The following is a 21,470-nucleotide window of genomic DNA, read 5'->3' as shown; positions in this document are numbered from 1 at the left end:
GGTAAATCTGGGTATCATCAGCATAGCTGTGATAGGCAATTTGGTTCTTTCTCATTATTTGACTTAGTGGGAGCACCAAACCCTGATTCTAGACTTGCTTGGTCTCAGTGGGATGTCTGTCCCTTTAATATGATTCTGTCTCACTGACCTTGTGTGTTCTTTCCAAGCAAGAATATCCAGGGTTCAGTTGGATCTACCGCAAGGTGAATCAGACAATCTTCTTTAATTATCTTGATTCCTTCTAGCAATATGTCAGTGTGTTTGTGGAGTGAGAGTGTATGGGTGTGTATGTAGTTGAGCGTGTGGTTGATTGCTGACCTTACGGTTTGTTCGTATTTTCATAGCCATAACTGTTGGCACAGGTTCAGTGTTGCCATGAGTACATTTTTTGTCTTCAGGGTAACCTGCCCCCTGACTACCGCATCAGCCTGATTGACATCGGATTGGTAATTGAATACCTCATGGGTGGAGCCTATCGCTGCAATTACACCAGGAAGAGATTTCGGACCCTATATCACAACCTTTTTGGACCCAAAAGAGTATGTTATTGAAAAAAATGGCATGTAGCTCTAAAAGGGCATCATACTAAGATTTCTAAAATGAATTTGTTACATTACAAGAAAAAAGACGTCATGTTAGCACCATGCTCTACAGGTCTCTGGACCTCGAGATCCACTTTCCTGTGGTGTGTTTAATCCAGGTTGGAGCTAAGCTCTGCAGGAAAGTAGATCTCGAGGTCCAGAGTTGAGGACCCCTGCTGAACTGAGACACATTAACAACATTCTCTTTTGTTTTTTGTTTTGTTTTGTTTTGTTAGAAAATATTTATTCTGCAAGGATGCATTTAAAGTAACAGTAGAGACTTACATACCAAAAATGTTCTATTTCAACTAAATGCTATTCTTTTGAAACGTATTTTCTTAAAAAATGTAAAGTAGAAAAAAACAAATTAAGCAGTACCTCTGTTTTCAACCTTGATAATAATAAGAAATGTTTTTTGAGCACCAAATCAGCATAGAATGACTAGAATAGTCATGTTACTAGAATATAGTCGTAACATTTTAAGAATGATTTTGGAATGGTAAGAGACTAAAATGGTCATAATGTTTAACTTTTGACTTACTTTTCTAATGTTTCTTTATTCTTTTCTTTTATGATTGTATTCTCATAAAAGGCCTATTAAGAGATTCTCAAAATATTATGAATATTATGAAAATCTGTATTATTATTATTATTTTAATGTGCTATTAAAACATCTTTGGAGCTGGGTGATGAATATATTCACTTCTAAATAACACAATAAAAATGTTATACTTGCTTTCAAACACAAGATTATTCCCTCAGTTTCCCATAAATGGAAACATTTTTCCAAAGGAAGTTTGTAATGTGTTTTGAGCAGTTTTTATTTTAATTTTTTAATCTGTCAGCATGACCCACCTGGGAAAAAAGTATTTCCCATCAGAGCTGCCACAGAGAGATGGCATATGGAACTAACACAAACTAGATACTCAGTGCAGAGCAAATTTCCATATAGCGGCTCTTCAGCTGCAGAGTAAAGAGGACCCAAGACAAATTCTCAACTCAAGCCACTGACACCTGGATGATATCTATTTTTCTCACACATTTTTAACACCTCTGAAGGCTCAGGCATCTAAGTCACAAATCTCGACCCTCTGACACAGATTTCAGGGGGTGTCAGGACATTAAACATTGCTGCTCCATCATGCCAATTTCACGGGAGCGTTTTATCTTTAATAGTAGATTGCTAGTACATGATGTGTGTCTGAGAGTGTGTATTTATGAATCTATTCATGCACTTCAATATTGTGAGTACATTTTATCTCACATGCACATATGCACATACATTGTTCTACATATGCCACCATACAAGCTTTAAATAGATCAGACATCTGCGGTGCCACCAGAGAGATGCTCTAAATGTATCATTGCATAGCATAAAGAATCCTATCTACTCATTAAACATGCCATGTTTTTACATGTGTACCAGAAGGATGGTGAAACGATTTGGAAAATGCATAAATCAAATCTAACATGTCTTGTTATTTTTGTCCTGTATGTGTTTTTATTTTTGTGTGTGTTGTAGCCAAAAGCCCTGAAGCTGCTTGGAATGGAGGTGAGATTTATTTCTTAATTTCATGTATCCCACTGCTTTCCAATAAATTCCCCACTGAGTTTCATTGAAACGCTTTCTTTAAGCGCTTCTTTGATATGGAGGTTTGGATTCAAGTAATGAAGGTTCACAATGAAAATGCTCCTTGTATTGCATGTTCAGAGGTTTTTATGAAAACAGTTCAAATACTATAATTACCTACAATTATCTTACTTTTGTGGTTACTGGTCCTCTTACTATTAATTACCAGATTCAGGATATAAATTATAAGTATCTTGTCGTATTTTGCTATTTTAATATTAATTATATTTATAATAAATAAATAATAATAATGTTGTTGTTGTTGTTGTTGTTACATTTAATTAATAAATATTGCTGGTTAATATTACATACATATTAAAATGAAAAGAGCAAACCAGGACAACAAAGTACCTATTATTTATATTCTCAGTGATAGTTATTATTATTTTTGTTATTATTGTTATTATAAAGAAAAAATATTATTTAAAAAAAAAATCTCTATCATATAGGATGACATGCCCATTAGGCGAGGACGTCAGAAGACCACAAGGAAGCGAGAGGAGGAAGTAGACATTGACCTGGATGACCCAGAAATCAATTACTTCCCTTTCCCGTTCCATGAGCTGATGGTTTGGGCAGTGCTGATGAAACGCCAGAAGATGGCCCTGTTCTTTTGGCAGCATGGCGAGGAGGCCATGGCTAAAGCGCTGGTGGCCTGTAAGCTCTGTAAGGCAATGGCCCACGAAGCTTCAGAGAATGACATGGTAGATGACATTTCACAGGAACTCAATCAAAACTCAAGGTATGAATGTAAAGATGTGTTATGACCTAGTTACCTCAAGGATGAGCATTTGAATGAGGATTTCATCTGCATGTCCTGTTCCCATTGCTGTTGAGTATACGACTCTTGGGTGGGGAAGTTTGGGGAGACCATCTGTTAAGTGCCAAACTGGCATCCCATCAAAGGCACAGTGAATGACCACAAAGACTCCTCTAAAACTCATAAGTGTAATGTGCACACTTTCCTCTTAGTAATGGTATTTGAGACTTGCTTATCCTGTTTGCATACCTAAAACAAGCTGTTGTTTTTGTGTAGCGATGGTCTTGTGTGTTTATGTGTGCATATAAATGTGTCTGTGGCACAGATTTTTTTTTTTTTTCTTTTTTTATCCATCAGGGAGTTTGGTCAGCTGGCTGTTGAGCTGCTCGATCAGTCATATAAGCAGGATGAACAGATGGCCATGAAGCTGTTAACCTACGAGCTGAAGAACTGGAGTAATGCCACCTGTCTGCAGCTGGCAGTGGCTGCCAAGCACAGGGACTTCATCGCCCACACGTGTAGCCAGATGCTTCTCACCGACATGTGGATGGGACGTCTGCGTATGCGCAAGAACTCTGGCCTAAAGGTCAGATTTGGTAGAAAGATGGCTAAGACCATAGTCTCATTGATAGATGTATTACATACAGTAATATCAGTTATTGCAGAGGGCTTACTCTGGGTTCATATTTTTTGTTATATAATATATGATATATATTCAACATGTATATTTGGCATATATGTGGTGAAATTGTCTGCCAAAGTGAGTCTTTGCATAGCTGAATCAGTAATTTGTGTTGTATTTACCATGTCCTCATCAACATTAGGCCAGCAACTGCTGTTTCAGCAATAGATTTCTTAATCTCTAGTCTAATTATCATTCTTGCTCGAGAGACACCACAATGACAGGAATATTTGTTGTCAGGAGATGTACAAATTATTCTGGTTGGCTATGTAAAGAAATTAAATTCACAAAGATATGGAAAAATATATTTTTTTAATGAAGGCGGTATCCAGTTCTGGACACATTACAGAAAACAGCATAAAAATGGGAAATAGTGGCATATACAATGTTGCTGCTGTCACTGCAGGTTCCAAAGTTAAAGGGATAGTTCACCCAAAGATGAAAATTACCCCATGATTTACTCACCCTCAAGCCATCCTAGGTGTATATGACTGTCTTCTTTCAGACGGATACAATCAGAGTTATATGAAAAATGTCCTGACTCTTCCAAGCTTTATAATGGCAGTGAATAGTCGTCAAGATTTTGAAGCAAAATAAAGAGCATGAACACACGTAGGACAGTTAGTGGAAGCTAGAGATTACGGTTTGTAAAGTTTTAAATATGGATATTATTCTTACACAAATGCATCGATTCACTTCAGAAGGCCTTTATTAACCCCCATGCACTTTATTTTGCTTCAAAATCTTGACCCCCATTCACTGCCATTATAAAGCTTGGAAGAGCCAGGTCATTTTTAATATAACTCTGATTCTATTCGTCTGAAAGAAGAAAGTCATGTACACCTAGGATGGCTTGAGGGTGAGTAAATCATGGGATAATTTCCATTTTTGGGTGAACTATCCCTTTAAGCAATGAATATAGACCCCAAAATAGTGGACTAGTGGAACCATATCATTCTTGGGACTTTAGAAAAGGACAGTTGGCATACTGCTACTTCAGGATGTGAAAGGACAAAACTGACACCTTAGACTAGTCCTTCAAAATTCTCTGAAACCATCCAATTCCTGTTGAGAAGAAAATACAGTGTTGTTCCTGTCGCAGCACCTGATCAAATGCTTTCAACTGTGATAATAATAGGAAATGTTTCTTGAGCACCAAATCAGCACAGAATTATTTCTGATGGGTCACTCGACACTGAAGACTGGAATAATGGCTAGTGACTGGATGGGCGTATCGATCCAAAGTATCGATACTGACGCGAGTATCGAAAGTATCGATACTCAAACAAAAAATATCGATACTAAGGTGTGTTTTATTTACCAGTGATTTTGTTAATTTAACAATATATATATAAATAATACTGCGTACAATATGCATTGAATTGGACGAATAACCTTTGTTAGCGAGTAATTGTGTAGGATAACTATTTTCCTGCTCATCTGAACACACGCAAATGTTGCAAGACAGAACCAATCAATCACAGAGAGCATTCACTCACTGCTGACAGTGCATTCAAACGGGGCTGCGTTTCCCAAAAGTATCATAAGAAAGCATTAAAGCTTTTGGGGACGGCAGCCCTGAACAATGCTTATCAGAGGACAGAAGGACAGAGTTATTATCATATATCATAATTATATAATATCACAGCTTGTGCAATAACAGTTATTTAAATTGAACGTTGAAAGATAATATTGATCATGTTCTATTCTGTAATGTTAATAGAAATCATACACTGTCAGAATAAAAGGTTGCATTTTATGCATGTAACAGCCTGTTACTGGCAGTCCCTTATGAAAATGAACCATGGTTTTACTAAAGTGACTGTAGTTTAACTGTAGTATTTATAGATTTGAATCATGTGTAAACAAAAAACATATTTGAACCATGTGTAAACAAAAATAGAACCTAATAAGTTACAATTAAGGCGTATTGAATGTTAAAATGCGTTTTAAACAAAGTTAAGTGCTTATCATTATCCATTTTACTCTTAGTAATTTAATAAATTTCATAATTTAAAAGTTTAGTTCAGAAGTATCGAATCGGTATCGATATCGACGATACTGCCTTGAAAAATATCGATAGCGTATCGAAAACAAAATAAGTGGTATCGCCCATCCCTAATAATGGCTGCTGAAAATTCAGGGTTTGCCTCACAGGAATAAATTACATTTTAAAACATAAAATAGAAAACAGTTATTTTAAATTGTTTTAATATTCTGCAGTATTACTGTTTTTACTGTATGTTTGATCAAATAAATACAGCCGACCCCAAACATGAACAGTCAAAGCTGTAACTTTTAGACACATTGTCAGACATACAGTACACTGTATATAAAAAAACAAGCTGTGCAGGGCTTCACCTTGAGTTTCTCTCCCTTTCTGCATGGTTTATTTCTGCCTTTGGTTCAGACCTCAGTGGTGATATTGGTGTTTCATATCTCACAGGTGCTACTGTAGCAAGAAAGACAGAGACCGGTATTTCATCATCACGAGCATTCTGTGACTGCAGGAACTGGTCTACTGACTTCTAAATAATGAAAAGTAACAGTGGATTTTTCTCCTAAACTCTGTTTGTTTGTTTGTTTTGTCCGCCAGGTTATCTTAGGCCTGCTACTGCCCCCCTCCATATTGAGTCTTGAGTTTAAAAATAAGGACGAGTTGTCATATATGCCACAGGATCAGGACACCTACCTGCAGGAGAAGGATGTGGATGAACCTGAGAAACAAGCTAAGGAGAAAGAGGAGGAGGACATGGAGTTCACAGTAAGATCTTACTGTGAGACGCAGTACAACTCCGTGGTGAGAGCACCCACCTTTGGCTCGTTTCGTAGCTTGTAGTCTAACACACACGTACCACGTCCACACATACACACACTTAGGCACATCTGCTCTGCTCTGTGAAAGTCCTGCCCCCAATTTGGCCTCTCAAATATTTTATTTTGTTTTTGTTCCTCGAGTCCGTGGTTCCTCTTCTTAGAGATCCATACCAACCCTGCCGTTTTTCTTACCTCCCCACCCTACACCCTTGTCCCACTTCGCCCTTTTTTTTGTTCCTCGTTGTCAAAGCAAAGACGCGTGGTTGTGGAGTTGTAGCGTGTCTCCGTCTGCCTCTGTCCTTGTCTCCTCTCTGTTTCTTTTCTTTTAGCGAGGGTCTCGTCTGAAGTACGGTACTGTGACTGAATGCTGCCTGTGTTATTATCATTCTCACATATACGACACCATTGTGCATGTTGAAGGCTTGTTTTGCATTATGTTAGCAGCCTTGATCTGACATTTCCATGGCGACAACCTTCACTTTTAAGTTGAACCAGAAGTGCCTTCTTACTTTCACACAAAACTGCACGAATATTGTTGTTCAATCTTCCATTGTGAACTATCAAGTGTTGATCTAAAGCAGTGGCTCTTGAACTGTTTCAGGTGGCGGACCACTTAAACAGCCCAAAAAATATGGGGGGGTGGGGACAGCAACTACTTCAAAGCAATTTCTTACAGTTTTGATTAGTGTACAAATTAGCCTTAATGTTTTACCCTGTATCTTGAAATTATTAAAAAAAATTTACGGATCCATAATTTTGTTATTTTGTTGAAATAACCATACTGCTGTGTTTAGCTAATCAGCCCAAATGAGCCGTGTTTGCTAACAAAGAAGTTACACTCAACAATTATACTACCATTCAAAAGTCTGGAAACTCTAAGACTTTGTTCACCATTGTAGCATTTAATGTATCATGGTACAATCAAAAACCGTTATATTGTAAAATGTTGCTATCGTTTGAAATGGTTTCTTTTTCAGATAAAATATTAATTTTAATTGTGATTGAAAATTCCTGTTTTCAGTAGCCATTACTCCATCTACTAAAAAAACTTGTTAAATATTCCTTAAGAGATTCTTCTACACTCTAAAAAATGCTGGGTTGTTTCAACCCAATGTTGGGTCAAATATGGACTAACCCAACTGTTGGGTTAAATTTTGGTTACATTTTTAAATTAACTTTTTAACCCAACAGTTGGGTTAGTCCATATTTGACCCAACATTGGGTTGAAACAACCCAGCATTTTTTAGAGTGTATGTACTAATTTGGTAATGGAACAACTTTTCTTATTAGCACTGTCTAAAATGATTGTGCTGCTTAATGAAGTGTTTAAATGACAGTACAGTGTCTTTTTCAGTTGCTGAACTACTGAGTACACTTGGATTTCTTGTCACTGTACACTTCGGAGGCAAATTTTGATTTTAAAAATAGCCAAACACAAAAACATCTTTCTATACCAGTCTTGTTTTTTTTGAGAAATGAAGGCTGTTCTGTACACTGTCTAAACAACAGAGAGCGAGATGTGGTTGGCCCAGATGATCAAGATGAGGAGTACATCAGAGTATAGACTGGTGCTATACTGGTGCAATCTTATAAATATCTCATAAACTGACGACTAGAATGCATAAGCTGTCAGTGCTGCATATGACAAACAGAGAGTTGGAATAATACAGTAGTCATGTTAAATTGGAAATAGTCATTTATGATATTTTAAATATCAGTATCGGTTGATGTTTTGATAACTTTGAATGGTAGTGCACACTGCTGTTGAAAAGTTTGGGGTCAGTAACTTTTATTTTTACGAAATTAATACTTTTATTCAGCAAGGAAGCATTAAATAGATCAAAAGTGACAGCAAAGACATTTATAATGTCATAAAAGATTTTAAATAAATACTGCTATTTTGAACTTTCTGTTTATCAAAAGATTCTGTGGAAAAAAAGATATTAAGCAGCGCAACTGTTTTCAACATTTATAGTAATAAGAAATGTTTCTTGAGCACCAGATCAGTATATTAGAATGGTTTCTGAAGGATCGTGTGACACTGAAGACTGAGTAATGACTGCTGAAAATCAGTTTTGCCATCACAGTAATAAAGTACATTTCACAATATATTCAAGTATAAAACAGTTACTTTAACATTTCACAATATTACTGTTTTTACTGTACTTTAAATCAAATAAATGCAGCTTTGATGAACATAGACTTTTATTCAAAAATATTTAAAAATCTTGTCAACCTCAAACTTCTGAACGGTAGTGTACAATATGTACATTTTACATTATTAAAGAAAGACAACAACAAAAAAACACTATCACAGATAAATTTAAACCATATTTATAGTAATTAATTGTTTTGAGTTTATTAATCAGTCAATTCATTCAGTGTTGGTGCTCTTTGTCAATTACATTGATATTTATTTATTTAGTTCTGTTTTTTAAATCAGCCAATCAACTTGTGGACCACTTGAAATCCTCCACAGTCTGAGAACTACTGCTCTAAAGAAACAGGTCAGCCCAAAACACTAGTTTAGAAATGTAGTCCAAGGGTTACTTAGTCAAAACAACTGAGAAGGACTGCATTTCCCAGAACGTGACTGGGTTGACCTGTTCTTGTACAACACGGTTCCAAAAACTGAAGCTTTGCCCCTCACTTCACTATGAATATATTGTAGATATGTGAGATTACAACACAAGATGACAATTGTATTGTAATTTATCTGAATGCTCTTCCAGAAAGTACACTGTAATTGCAATCATTTTTCTGATACAACATTAAAATGCCTGTGCCAAAATTAGATTTTCCTGTGCATATCATAAGCTGTGAAATAACAAACTGTTTTCATTGCTTTTAGATTGTGTAGTTTGTAAGACTGTACTGCAGCAAAGCTCAACCAAACAGCTTCGACAGCAGAAAAGTTGTTGCAATACAATTCTGCCATGATGTCCAAGAGTGCACCATATTTTTCCATTTACGGGATAAGCTCCCCACTCTTGGATTAAGGATGTCCAAATAACCCATGACACTGGGCATTTCCATTCCTCTTTTCTTTCTTCCTCTCTCTCTCGAACACACTCTCACACTCTCTCTTTCTCTTTTTCCGCACAACCATTCCCAGCGGAATCATCAATGCCCAGTTCATAGTGAATATCTCACCTTCTTCAACACTCAGTATTGCTTTGCAGTGTAAAACAGCTGCATGCAATTCTGGGTGAGAAGTCACACTATGTAAGTGGTGTGTAAAAGCAATGCTTTCTATATTTCTCCTCTTTCTATCCTCTGTACTTTTCCCAGGCTATGCTGGGAAATGTCAGTTCAGAAGCGTCTCGTAAGAAACAGGTGGAAGAGGTTCAGAACCGCCATCGGCTGATTCCAGTGGGTCGCAAAATTTATGAGTTTTACAACGCCCCTATCGTCAAGTTCTGGTTTCACACGGTAAAAGCCCAAGCTGTGCCCTTATTTAGTACAAAAAGACATACAGTATTGTTCAGTGTGTTTAGCATATCAAATCTGTATATGAACTTCAAAATACCTTGTGTGTGAATTCTTTAGAGAAATGTCCTCTGAAATCTTTCACTTTCAAATAAAGTGGAGAAATTCATATTGATAGATACCATATCAAGTCCAGGGGGATGAGCAATGTGTAAATGCAGGCAAGTAGAGATCAAACCAGCTGAGATTTTTTTTTATTTGGCCTCATCTATGTTTTAAATATAGGCCATGAATCTGAAAAATCTCCAGGCTCTTAAAGATGAAAAATTCTGTTCCATGTTCTTTCTTTATTTACTCACTCTTTTTTTCCTCTCGTTGCTTGTGCTCTCTCTCTTTCCCATCACACTGTCACGTTGTAGTGTTTACACTGAACAGTATTTCTGTTCTCTGCTTGTGATAGTGCCAATCTTTCTACCTTTTCACAAAAATAAATTAATTCATAAATTAATTAATAAAATACGTTGCAAAAGGAAAAAAAAAACTTTACCCTGAGACACCTGTGAGAACTCAATGTTATGTTTTTATGGTGATCCAGCTGAAAAAATAAATAGTTCCTTTTTCTGCAACATCTTCTGTAGCTACTGCTTCTTTCTTTGTACAATAAAGGAGAGTAAGTATAAAGAAGATGCATTACAAGCCTAAATGTTTCCTCCTGTTTCTAAAATGTAGTCCTCGGAACCTTGAAAATATCAGCCTGACAGTGTTTTCATGACAGATTTTGAAAGACAACATGCATGTGTAAACTGAAAAAAAATATATATATTTTTTTTCATATAAAATGGAATCAAATTCTAATTGGAAACACTGAAACACAACTAACAATACATTTTCTTAGCTCTGAAACTAAATTGAAATAAAAATGACCAAAAATTAATTTTAGTTTTTGATACATGGTGTATTATAAAACTTTAAAACTTCACAACCTGCCTGCATTTAACATGAACATGTTACCAGATGGCAATATTGCTAGACTGTGTCTAGAAATGTAATGCTGTTAAACGTTTATAAATAATACCAGTTACCGGCCGCATTAACTTTGGTAGCCCTAAAACCTTAAAACTAAAAGAAAAATGAACGACACTGAAACTAGAAACTATGATAGAGTGAAAACTCTAATAAGACGTATTGAAAAAATAAAGTAAGATGCAATACCATTCAAATGTTTGAAGTTTGAAAGTCAACGTAATGGAAAGGGTGACCTCTGGTGGTGAATAAACGGAAGTCCATGGACCGAATTCGTGACACGTGTATTTGGCCCCACTTTATATTAAGTGGCCTTAACCACTATGTACTTTTACAAAAATTAAGTACAATGTACTTATTGTGTTCATATTGTATTGCAAAACACTTTTGCTGCTATTGAGGTGGGATACGGGTAAGGTTAGGGACAGGTTTGTTGGTATGGGTAGGTTTAAGGGTGGGTTAAGGTGTAAGGGATGGGTCAACTGTGTAATTATAAATGTAATTACAGAAATTAATTACAGATGTAATTACATGCAGGTATTTTTAAAATATAAGTACAATGTAAAAACATGTATGTACACAATAAGTGCATTGTACCAAATTATTAATTTAAATGTAAGTACATAGTTGTTAAGGCCACTTAATATAAAGTGGGTCCGTGTATTTGGAAAATTAAATCGAAATCAAATTAAGAATTCTAAAATTCTAAGTATGCTTGGTGTAAAGTATACTTGGTGCAAGTAAAACTAGAATAATCATGATCATGCATTCTCTGAATTTAATAGACTTTCACTGTTTCACTTCTTCATAATTTGAGCTGAAACAGACCAAAGAGTGTTTTCCCCCCCCCTTAATCATGATGTTGTGTCTTCCCACAGTTGGCCTATGTAGGATACTTGATGCTCTTCAACTATATTGTTCTGGTGAAGATGGACCTGTGGCCCTCTCCTCAGGAGTGGATTGTTATTGCCTACATTTTCACCAATGGCATCGAGAAGATGAGAGAGGTGAGACTTCATTAGAACTCAGTGAGCAAAGAAAATTGTTTCCTTCATTCCCTAAATTGTGGGAAAAGATTATTTATTATTCATAAGCAATGTCTAATAATTAAATTTGCATATAATTACACGGCTGCAGTTCAGTTATAAACACTTAACTGTTGAGGAGACCAAAATGTGAACTCCTTCCAATAAACAGTCTATTAGTGCCCTCTTGTGGAAATGAGTAAATGCAAATGCTTTTGCTTCATGTGGTTGTTTTGAAAAGTTAATTTGCTCAACATATCCATCCTGAAAAACCACCTTTGTCAATCGCATTTTAAGCTATATTAAAATAGAAAACGGTGATTATAAATTGTGAAAATATTTCAACATTACTGTTTTTACTGTATTTTTGTTTAGAGTTGTTTTGAAAAGGTCATTTGTCCAACATGAAGGCTTTCACTCAGTGTGCTTTACTGTTTCACTTCTCCTATCTCTCAGATCCTCATGTCAGAGCCAGGGAAGCTCCTGCAGAAGGTGAAAGTGTGGTTGCAGGAGTACTGGAACATCACTGACCTCATGGCCATCCTCATCTTCTCCATCGGGATGGTCCTTCGCCTCCAAGACCCGCCCCTGATGAGCTACGGGAGGGTCATTTACTGTGTCAATATCATCTATTGGTACATACGACTGCTTGACATCTTTGGAGTGAACAAATACCTGGGTCCATACGTCATGATGATCGGCAAGATGGTGAGAGAGACTGATAGAGAGGTTTAATAATTGTACTTTAAAGTAAAAATGTCTTATGTATAACATGAATTCTAATGCTCTCGATCTTTATTTTTTCATAGATGATTGACATGATGTATTTTGTGATCATCATGTTGGTGGTGCTGATGAGTTTCGGGGTGGCGCGGCAGGCTATCCTCAATCCCAATGAGGACCCATCCTGGATGCTGGCACGCAACATCTTCTTCATGCCTTATTGGATGATCTACGGAGAGGTGTTTGCTGACCAAATCGACCGTAAGGCTGGCTTATTACTAACATTAACCTTGGGTACAGGCATGGGCATTTTGGGTATACTCAATTTCACACTCAAGCACAGCACCTCAGTGCTTTACATCTCATTATTGGTCAGCTTGTAGGAACAAATGTGGTGATCTCTGAAAGCATAAACATTCCCACATATATGATGAAAGCTTCACATTTAAAAGCTGAAACAGTCTGGATCAGATTTTGTGATGCATAGTTGTGCTTGTGTGTGTGCTCTTAAATGGTCTCGTATTCTGTAAATGGCTGCACTTATATTGTCATTACAGGATGATATGGATCAATGCTGCTGTTTCAGAATGGTTTTATGTGTTCATTGTAAGACTGCAGATGGAGAAGCATCATATATATATATATATATATTAGTTAGCAGTATATTTTGATGGGATACAATGAAAATTGTCTACATGCATGTTAACTGTCTTGAATATGATATCATGTTTTGGCATTTTAATTGTTAAAGTATTCTGATATTAAAGCTAATAATATACAAATTTTAATCTTGCAGCCCACGTGGAAGTTTCCTGTGGACCCCCAGTTGAGAACCATTGTGTTTGAGCACAAAATTGAAAATCATATAAAGTAGCATTAGAGTAAGATCTCCCTGAGATGTATAATGTACTTCTGATGTCATTTTTCATACTGTTGGTCAAAAGTTTGAGGTTGGTAAGATTTGTTGATGTTTTTGAAAGAAGTCTTTTATGCTCATTATTAAGACTACCTTTATTTGGTCAAAAATACAGTAAAACTGAAATATTGTGAAATATTTTAAAATATATATATATATATTAAAAATAATATATAATTTATATGAATATTTATATATTTTATTTTAAAATGTACTTTATTCCTGTGATGGCAAAGCTGAATTTTCAGTATCATTACTCCAGTCTTCAGTGTCACGCGATTCTTCAGAAATCATTCTAATATACTGATGTGGTGCTCTGGATTTTTTTTTTTTTATTATCAATGTTGAAAACAGTTGGGCTGTTTAATATTTTTGTGAAAACCATGGTAGATTTTTTTTTTCAGGATTCTTTGATGAATATTGTAGCATTTATTTGAAAAAGTTTTTTTTTTTTTTTTACAGTCATTACCTTTACTTTTGATCAATTTTATGTGTTCTTACTGAATAAAAACATTTTATTCAAAAGTATACATTTATTATATTAAAAAGTAATTTAATTATTCAAATGTAAAATTTGTTTAGAATAAATCTTACTCACCTCAAACTTTTGAACAGTAGTATATATAGTTAAAAACATTTAATTATGATTTGAACCATGCATAGTAACCATTTAGTTCACTCAGACTGAATAAAAAAGAATCAAATGACAGTCAAAAAGATACATACAAAGGTGAGCCTATTTCATAGTGGCAATTATTATCAGACTGAATGATTCTACCCAATTATAGGTTATGATGAACAATAAAGATGTTTGACTTGTATCTTACACCATCTTACCCTATAACCAATCAGGTTTTGCAGCAGTAATGTTGTTATTGTCTCTTGTCAGATTTATGATATTACATCTTATGCCTGAAATAAATCAGTACATTCATAGTAATGCAGTGCATCAGTCACGAGGACTTGTGTATGAAGTGTATGCTGTAGAGTTTGTATAAGCGTGTCTTTGTGTTTTCTCATTAAGTAGTGTTTGCTTGTTGTCTGCATACTGTCAATTGTTTGTTTGTGTGTGTGCTGAGAGATGGATGGCCCAAAGATAAGAGAGCTGAAATAACGATTTCGTTCTTTGTTTCAGATGTGAATAGTAGGAAGCTACATCACAAAGTGAATGACAAACTCTGGCTGGTCGAAAATTACATTCGCATTCAAGGAACTGGGCGTAACAGTGGTCCATCCCATATAGGCAATTTCCAATATATAAATTCTGCTAGAATTATCTCACTCACCAGAGCCATTATACTTTCACAGTCATATCATCACCTCATCTCCGCCTTCTGGTGGTCATTGAGTATATGACACCCCTGCACTGCACTGCAAGGCAAATGGCTAGGTTTCCGTGGTGGGGCAAATGTTCAAGGTGCTATGCCAACTAAATTATCAAGGTCCCATTGCCGTTTTAAAAAAAACCCTATCATGGAAACTGGAAACTTGAATAATGCTAAAGTCACCATCATGAACCTCCCACAGCCAGCTAGCACTGACTGACATCCCATTGCTCTGGTGTAATTTCCTTCTCTTTTCACAATGTAAACTGAATTTAGCGGTGGAAAATCCACTGGCTTGATATTACGTGTTATGCATATTGAATAGAGCATGAGCATCCGTGCCCATTTGCGTGTCCTCAAATAAGCTCCAAATATTGTGTTTCTAGAAAGACCATCTCATATGTCCGCTGAACATCATTTAACAACAAGATGCATTCGCCTCCTCTCATCAATATGAAAGTTTTTTCACGTGGTTCAGTTGTCAGAGTTTTTGGCAGAATGAATTTGGAATTTAAAAAGAAAAAAAAATAAATAAATAAATAATTGCGAATTTAAGATAACCAATGTTACTTCAGTTCTCTCACTTTGGGCTTCTGGGTGTGATTTTAAATATTGAAACCAGTAAATGTACTCAGAAATATGTAAATTAATATGAACCTGACTGACTTTCCTCTCTTTGAAAGCTACAGCAACTGAACCATCCCATTTGGAAAAAACGAATGATGTATTGTCAATACATTCTAACCTGCGCTACAAGCAACCATCAAAAAGACTGCTGTACATTTAATATCAATATATTTTAAACATTGCATATGTTTAAATATATTGGGTATGCAATTTTACATATGGAATATATTTGAATTCCACAACTTGGTACATTTTCTAAAGTGACTTTTTTTTGCCATGTTTGTTTGTTCTAAACAGTTCATTTATATTTGGGCAACACTCAGTTGTATGTTTATTTTAACAGCTCCATGTGGTCAGAACATCACCACAGAGGAAGGAGTCATCATGCCTCTCCCACCTTGCAAAACTGGAGCTTGGATTGTCCCCGCCATCATGGCCTGCTACTTGCTGGTGGCCAACATCCTTCTGGTTAATTTGCTCATTGCTGTCTTTAAGTAAGTTAAATGAATATTTATATTATACGTGTTTTTTAAACAATGGACACACTACAAAATATATCTTATTACTTACAAATACCAGCCTTTTGACTATTGGCATAATTAAGTCAGGCAATCTGATTGTAACTTGCAATTTTTTTCCGTGCTTTGCAGATTTGTATTATGCATCAGCGAACGGACTGTGGGTGGTCCATGAGAACATGTTGTATGTTGTATGCTGCTAATATTGTCTTTTATTCTCACAGTAACACATTCTTTGAAGTGAAGTCCATCTCCAACCAGGTGTGGAAGTTCCAGAGGTACCAGCTGATTATGACCTTCCATGAACGGCCTGTCCTTCCCCCTCCTCTCATCATTTTCAGCCACATAACTATGGTCCTCAAACACCTCTGCTGTCGCTGGAGGAAACATGATGAGGATGAGCGGGACTACGGGCTGAGTGAGTGATAAAATGCTGTTGCAATATACTGAAAGCCTTAAAATGACAGCAGGAGTGATTTTTTTTCTCAGATCATATAGCTAATGAAAGTGAAACCAACGCATGTTGACTTAAAGATTCTCTTTAATACCATCTTTTGCCAAACATGATTATTTTGTAATAGTGAGATATTTCTGTTCGAAATCATTAACTTTCGTATCTTATACTGCCATGCAAAAGTACATATGTTACACAACGTGTACTGCATATTAATGGTATGAATACTATTATACTGTATTACAGTGCGGTAAAGACATGGTTTAAACATTTTAAAATAAAAAGTTAAATTAAATTAAACAGAAAACACTTTGACTTCACTGTTATGATACAAAAAAGTGACAGTGACAAACCCCCCCACAGAGCTCTTCATTACTGAAGATGAACTGAAGAAGGTACATGACTTTGAAGAGCAGTGCATGGAGGAGTATTTCAGAGAGAAAGATGACCGCTTCAATTCCTCCAACGATGAGAGGATACGTGTGACATCTGAAAGGTTAAAACATTTCAGACAACACAACAGAACATTAACACTTTTAACTCTATTTTAAACCAGAGGTCTTCAAGTGTTTTATGGCATGGACCCCCCAAATATGCTCATCCCCTTGCAAGAGATCCCCTTATACAGACCCATTTATACTTTGTGAGTAAAATATTAAGAATTGAAGTTGAAGAAGTTGTTCAAAATTATTGAATTGGCTTTTACATGGTCACTGAAGCCACAGCCAATTAAAATTATTTTGACATTGCATTTTATTTTTCTAACCATCATTGGAGTCATTTTAAATTTATAAACCTGAAGAGAAACATTTTTCAGGGTTTCCGTGGGTCCTTACAAGTCTTAAAAAGTATCAAATTCAAGACCATAAAAAGTCTTAAATGGTACAAGTAAGTCTTAATTATGATTTTAAGAGGTTTTAAATTTGAGGACAGAAAGAGTAGAACTGCTATAAGGCTTAATGTGACGATTAAACTTCAAAAGGCTTTGATTTCATTAAGTAAACATGCTTTGTGTACTGCTGTTACCGGGGAAACAGTTCTATTTCTGCAGTTCCAAAAGTGCCTCCTGCTGGCAGAGAATGAATTTACATTTTCAATAATCCAGTCTGCTGTTTTTGCTCGGATCAATGTGAAAATCATTTACAACTCTGCAAACACGCAGAGTTGTAAATGTGAACTGGTGGATCGTCAAGAAGATAATGCATTATAAAAAAAATAACAATTAAGACAGTAAAATAGCTTATATTTCTATGTTGTTTAATATAATTGATTGATAATTGTTATTTAATTAATATAAAAATTGATTGATAATAATTGTTTAAATTAATATATTAATTGATACTTTTTTAACTCATCCATTTAAAAAAAAAAACTGTTTAAAGGCTGAAATGTGAAGTTTATCATTTTATAAAACTTTTTGTTTTTGTGAAAACCTGTATCTGAACTGTAAATCATGCTTTTTACTGTCATTTTAGAGTTTAATATGTTACCATAGATATTGAACTACCCCGCTCATATGATATTAATTTTATTTGTGCAGGTTTTAAAAAAGGTCTTAAAAAGTCTTAAATTTGAGCTTTAAAATCCTGCAGATACCGTTTTTAATTCAGTTCAGATTTATTTGTAAAGCTCTTTTCACAAATATATATCATTCCAGAACAGCATGTTAAAAAGATATTGCATTAAATATATATAATAAATGTTTGTAACATGTTAACTTTGAGAACCCTGAAAATTCATTTTGTAAACTCATTTTCATTTCTAATTTTCTCAAATTTTCTGCAAACCCTCTAGCAACCTCCTCTGGCCCCCGGGGGTCCCTGTACCCCAGTTTGAAAGTCTTTTTTTTTTCATTTAAATGTATACAATACAAAAAGTAATATATAATTTAAAAAAAAACATATTACTTTAATGTTCATAACTATTAATAAGCACTTAATTATGTACACTACTGTTCAAAAGGGATTTGGGATTGGTTAGATTTTTGTTTTTGAGCCTCTCATGCTGACCAGGGCTACATTTATTTGAACAAAAATGTAATATGAAGTGCAACCAACACAACATTACTAGATGTAGATTTTTGGAAATGGCCTTACAAATATTCATGGAATTGTCTCATCTCTGATCATTCAGGGTGGAGAACATGGCAATGCGTCTGGAGGAAGTGAATGAGAGGGAACATTTCATGAAAGCATCCCTGCAGACTGTGGATATCCGGCTCGCCCAGATGGAGGAGATGATCGGCCGCATCGCTGTGGCACTGGAGCGGGTTGCTGGTATGGATCGAGGTGAAGTCAACAAAGCCCGGTCCAGGACATCATCTGACTGCACAGATACAAATTACATCCTGCGCCAGAGCAGTTTCAACAGCCAAGAAGGCAATTCCTACAGGCTACAGGAGTCTCTGGAGCAGGGTGGCGAAGAGTCCATTTCCCCTACATCTCCAACCACTCTGGCCCCACGGGTCCGCAGTCACTCCTTCTATGTAAGCCACTCCTCCAAGGATAGGAGCGGTACAGATCGAGGAGAAGGCTTCCTTAAAGACAGATTGTTCAGCCTCCATCGGGCCAACAGCTCACAGTCTGTGTCCTCAGGAGCAGGTCCCAAAGAGTCCAAGCCCACACCTTTGAATACTTTATCTGTGGACCAGCAGCTACGCCCTTCTTCCTGTATAGACATCTATGTTTCTGCCTCAGAGGACGTCCCGCCCACTGAGAGCTTCTTGGAGCCGGTCCGGGCAGTTCCGTCTCTTGCTCGAGACTCATCTCTCCATTCTGAGATCATGGAGGTGGTGCTCTCAAGGGGGCGGGACTGCAGTGGAAGGGCAGGGGGCAGCGAAAGACAGTCGGATGGCACGGTCCTGTTTGAGGACAGCGCTGCTGCTGACCTATCGCTCTGCTCTGCCCACCTGCTGCCAGATACCTTGCCCCCCTGGGACATGGACCCCTCGCCGCCACCATCGGCTGGTGCTCTTGAGCGGTCCAAGAGCAGCCGCTTCCTATCCACAGCAGGGCCTCTGTTTCTGGACGAGCCGCCATTGGTTAAGTCGCACAGCCTGATGTTCACGTCACGTGGTTGCTATGGCGGCATGGGCGTGCAGGTGAAGGCAGCCGAATATACCAGCATAACAGATTGCATCGACACCCGTTGTGTCTCTACCCCTTACCCTGTCCCAGAGAGGTCTGACTCACCTGGAGGCTCTTTCACATTCGATAAGCCCCAGGACCTGGGTGTCTCACACCCTGAGAGAGATGCCGAGCTCAGTCATGCAGAATCTGATCCAGAGGAACCCGCAGAGGGGTCAGCAGACACAGTTAAGGGGGGTCAAAGCAGCAGTGGCAGAATAGGCGCAGACCTGGGCCTGGGCCTCGCACTGGGCCCGTTTTGCTCGCCGATATCTAGACTAGAGCGTGCAAACAGCTGCTCCTCTTCGGAGGAGTCGCATTCCAACATCTACTCCCAAAAGAGCTTCTCCATTAGTGAGAAAATGGACAAGGGTCGTGGAAGCTCCAGGAATCCTTTCCAGAAGGCCAGAGCCGGGGCAAGGCTGGAGGGTAAGACAGACTCGCTGTCCATGAGGAAACTGGCCAAACCCTCAGAATTCCGAAGTTTTGATAGCAGACACAATTACACGTGATGATGGCAGACCAGTAGTGATGCCATTGTAGATCTAGTTCCTGTAGGATGGCTCTACCTCGTTTAAAATCCAAGGGCCAGTCCGTTAATTAGTACTGTCTGAATGAGTAATTAGCTGTACACTGGAATGTTTTATCATGGGTATCAACTTCCTGTTAATTTCCTGTTATAACACTGCAATGCAAAGTCAGATTTTCTTTAGTATTCATAGATTCAGAAGATGACCACTGCCATTAGGCCAACATTAGTACCCAGTTGAGAGGAAAACCTTGAGATTAAGGGCCTGTTAACACTATGATGAATGTTCGGTATGATAAATATAATCATTTGAATGAATGGCAGTTAATGCGGGATTTTATTTTTGGAGAGTTTTTGTAATCTATTCCATTGCACTGCAAAGGAAACTGGCCAACAAATAAGCTTTTTGGTCACATGCCCACAGCCGCTGCTGTTACATAAACTACAACTTAAGGGTTGGTCACTCATGCAAAGAAGTTTTGCATTTCGCTGCATTCCAAAGTTCAAGTTTGGTGAACTCTGAAACCGTGAAAGTGTGTGACCAATTGAAGATTGATACGTAACGGCATGGCCTCGTAGCTGAATTAAAAGAACATAAATTTAAAACTGCAGTGCTACAGGAAAGTGGAGTAGATTGTATGTTTTTACATTGTAGATTTATTATTAATTGTTGTGTGTTGAATTTAAAAGACGCTGCAGAGTGTGACCTCATATCATGATTGTTGCAGTGCCTGAAGAAAGTGACCTCTGCTTTAGTGGCGCTCACCTACAGACCATTTTGCAGATCCTTCCTCTGCTATTTACAAATAAACATTAAATAGCAGAGCAAGGATCTGGAACTGGCTCTAATGGCTCTGTACTTTTGATTTGGTGTTGTTTGATAAACACCATAGCGAATTAAAAAAAAAATCTGAACGCCTGTTTGAAAACATGTAAATACAAATATCAAAAATTTGACATTTCTCTTTGACAGGTGTGCTTCAGAAATGAAAAGTATTAAAGTGGTCATATGATGCGATTTCAATTTTTCCTTTCTCTTTGGAGTGTTACAAGCTCTTGGTGCATAAAGAAAATCTGTAAAGTTGCAAAGACTAAAGTCTCAAATCCAAAGAGATATTCGTTATAAAAGTCAAGCACGCCTACCTAAAACGGCTCGTTCTAACACGCCCCCACACGTCTACATCACAATGTGGGAAGATTGGCATAACGCGCCCAAATGTTCACGCAAAGAAAGAAGGCGTAACTTTTATTCTCGCTGTAGTATTGTTGTTGCCGCCGCCATGTCGTGAAGGCGCTGTGTGTTTCG

General features: G+C 37.0%; 1 protein-coding gene across 2 annotated transcripts in view; it reads left to right on the top strand.

The window, feature by feature from the left end:
- The window catches only part of trpm3 (transient receptor potential cation channel, subfamily M, member 3), a 157,472-nt gene extending 137,012 nt beyond the window's left edge, over window positions 1–20,460 (top strand). Inside the window, exons 13-25 of one of the 2 annotated variants that reach the window (XM_016466108.1) lie at window positions 399–539; window positions 2,104–2,133; window positions 2,661–2,953; window positions 3,329–3,557; window positions 6,250–6,453; window positions 9,762–9,902; window positions 11,801–11,929; window positions 12,404–12,655; window positions 12,757–12,931; window positions 15,882–16,032; window positions 16,281–16,474; window positions 16,874–17,006; window positions 18,644–20,460. In XM_016466108.1, coding sequence (XP_016321594.1) covers window positions 399–539; window positions 2,104–2,133; window positions 2,661–2,953; window positions 3,329–3,557; window positions 6,250–6,453; window positions 9,762–9,902; window positions 11,801–11,929; window positions 12,404–12,655; window positions 12,757–12,931; window positions 15,882–16,032; window positions 16,281–16,474; window positions 16,874–17,006; window positions 18,644–20,147 — 3,576 coding nt within the window. In that variant the 3' untranslated portion in view covers window positions 20,148–20,460. The remainder of the gene's footprint in view (window positions 1–398; window positions 540–2,103; window positions 2,134–2,660; window positions 2,954–3,328; window positions 3,558–6,249; window positions 6,454–9,761; window positions 9,903–11,800; window positions 11,930–12,403; window positions 12,656–12,756; window positions 12,932–15,881; window positions 16,033–16,280; window positions 16,475–16,873; window positions 17,007–18,643) is intronic. The other variant, XM_016466109.1, reaches the window with a different exon arrangement.
- Window positions 20,461–21,470: the final 1,010 nt, after the last annotated feature.

This window comes from Sinocyclocheilus anshuiensis, unplaced genomic scaffold, assembly GCF_001515605.1.
Source record: "Sinocyclocheilus anshuiensis isolate Anshui unplaced genomic scaffold, SAMN03320099.WGS_v1.1 scaffold88, whole genome shotgun sequence".
NCBI classification, from domain to species: Eukaryota; Metazoa; Chordata; class Actinopteri; order Cypriniformes; family Cyprinidae; genus Sinocyclocheilus; species Sinocyclocheilus anshuiensis.
This window is presented reverse-complemented; position numbering and strand designations above follow the sequence as displayed.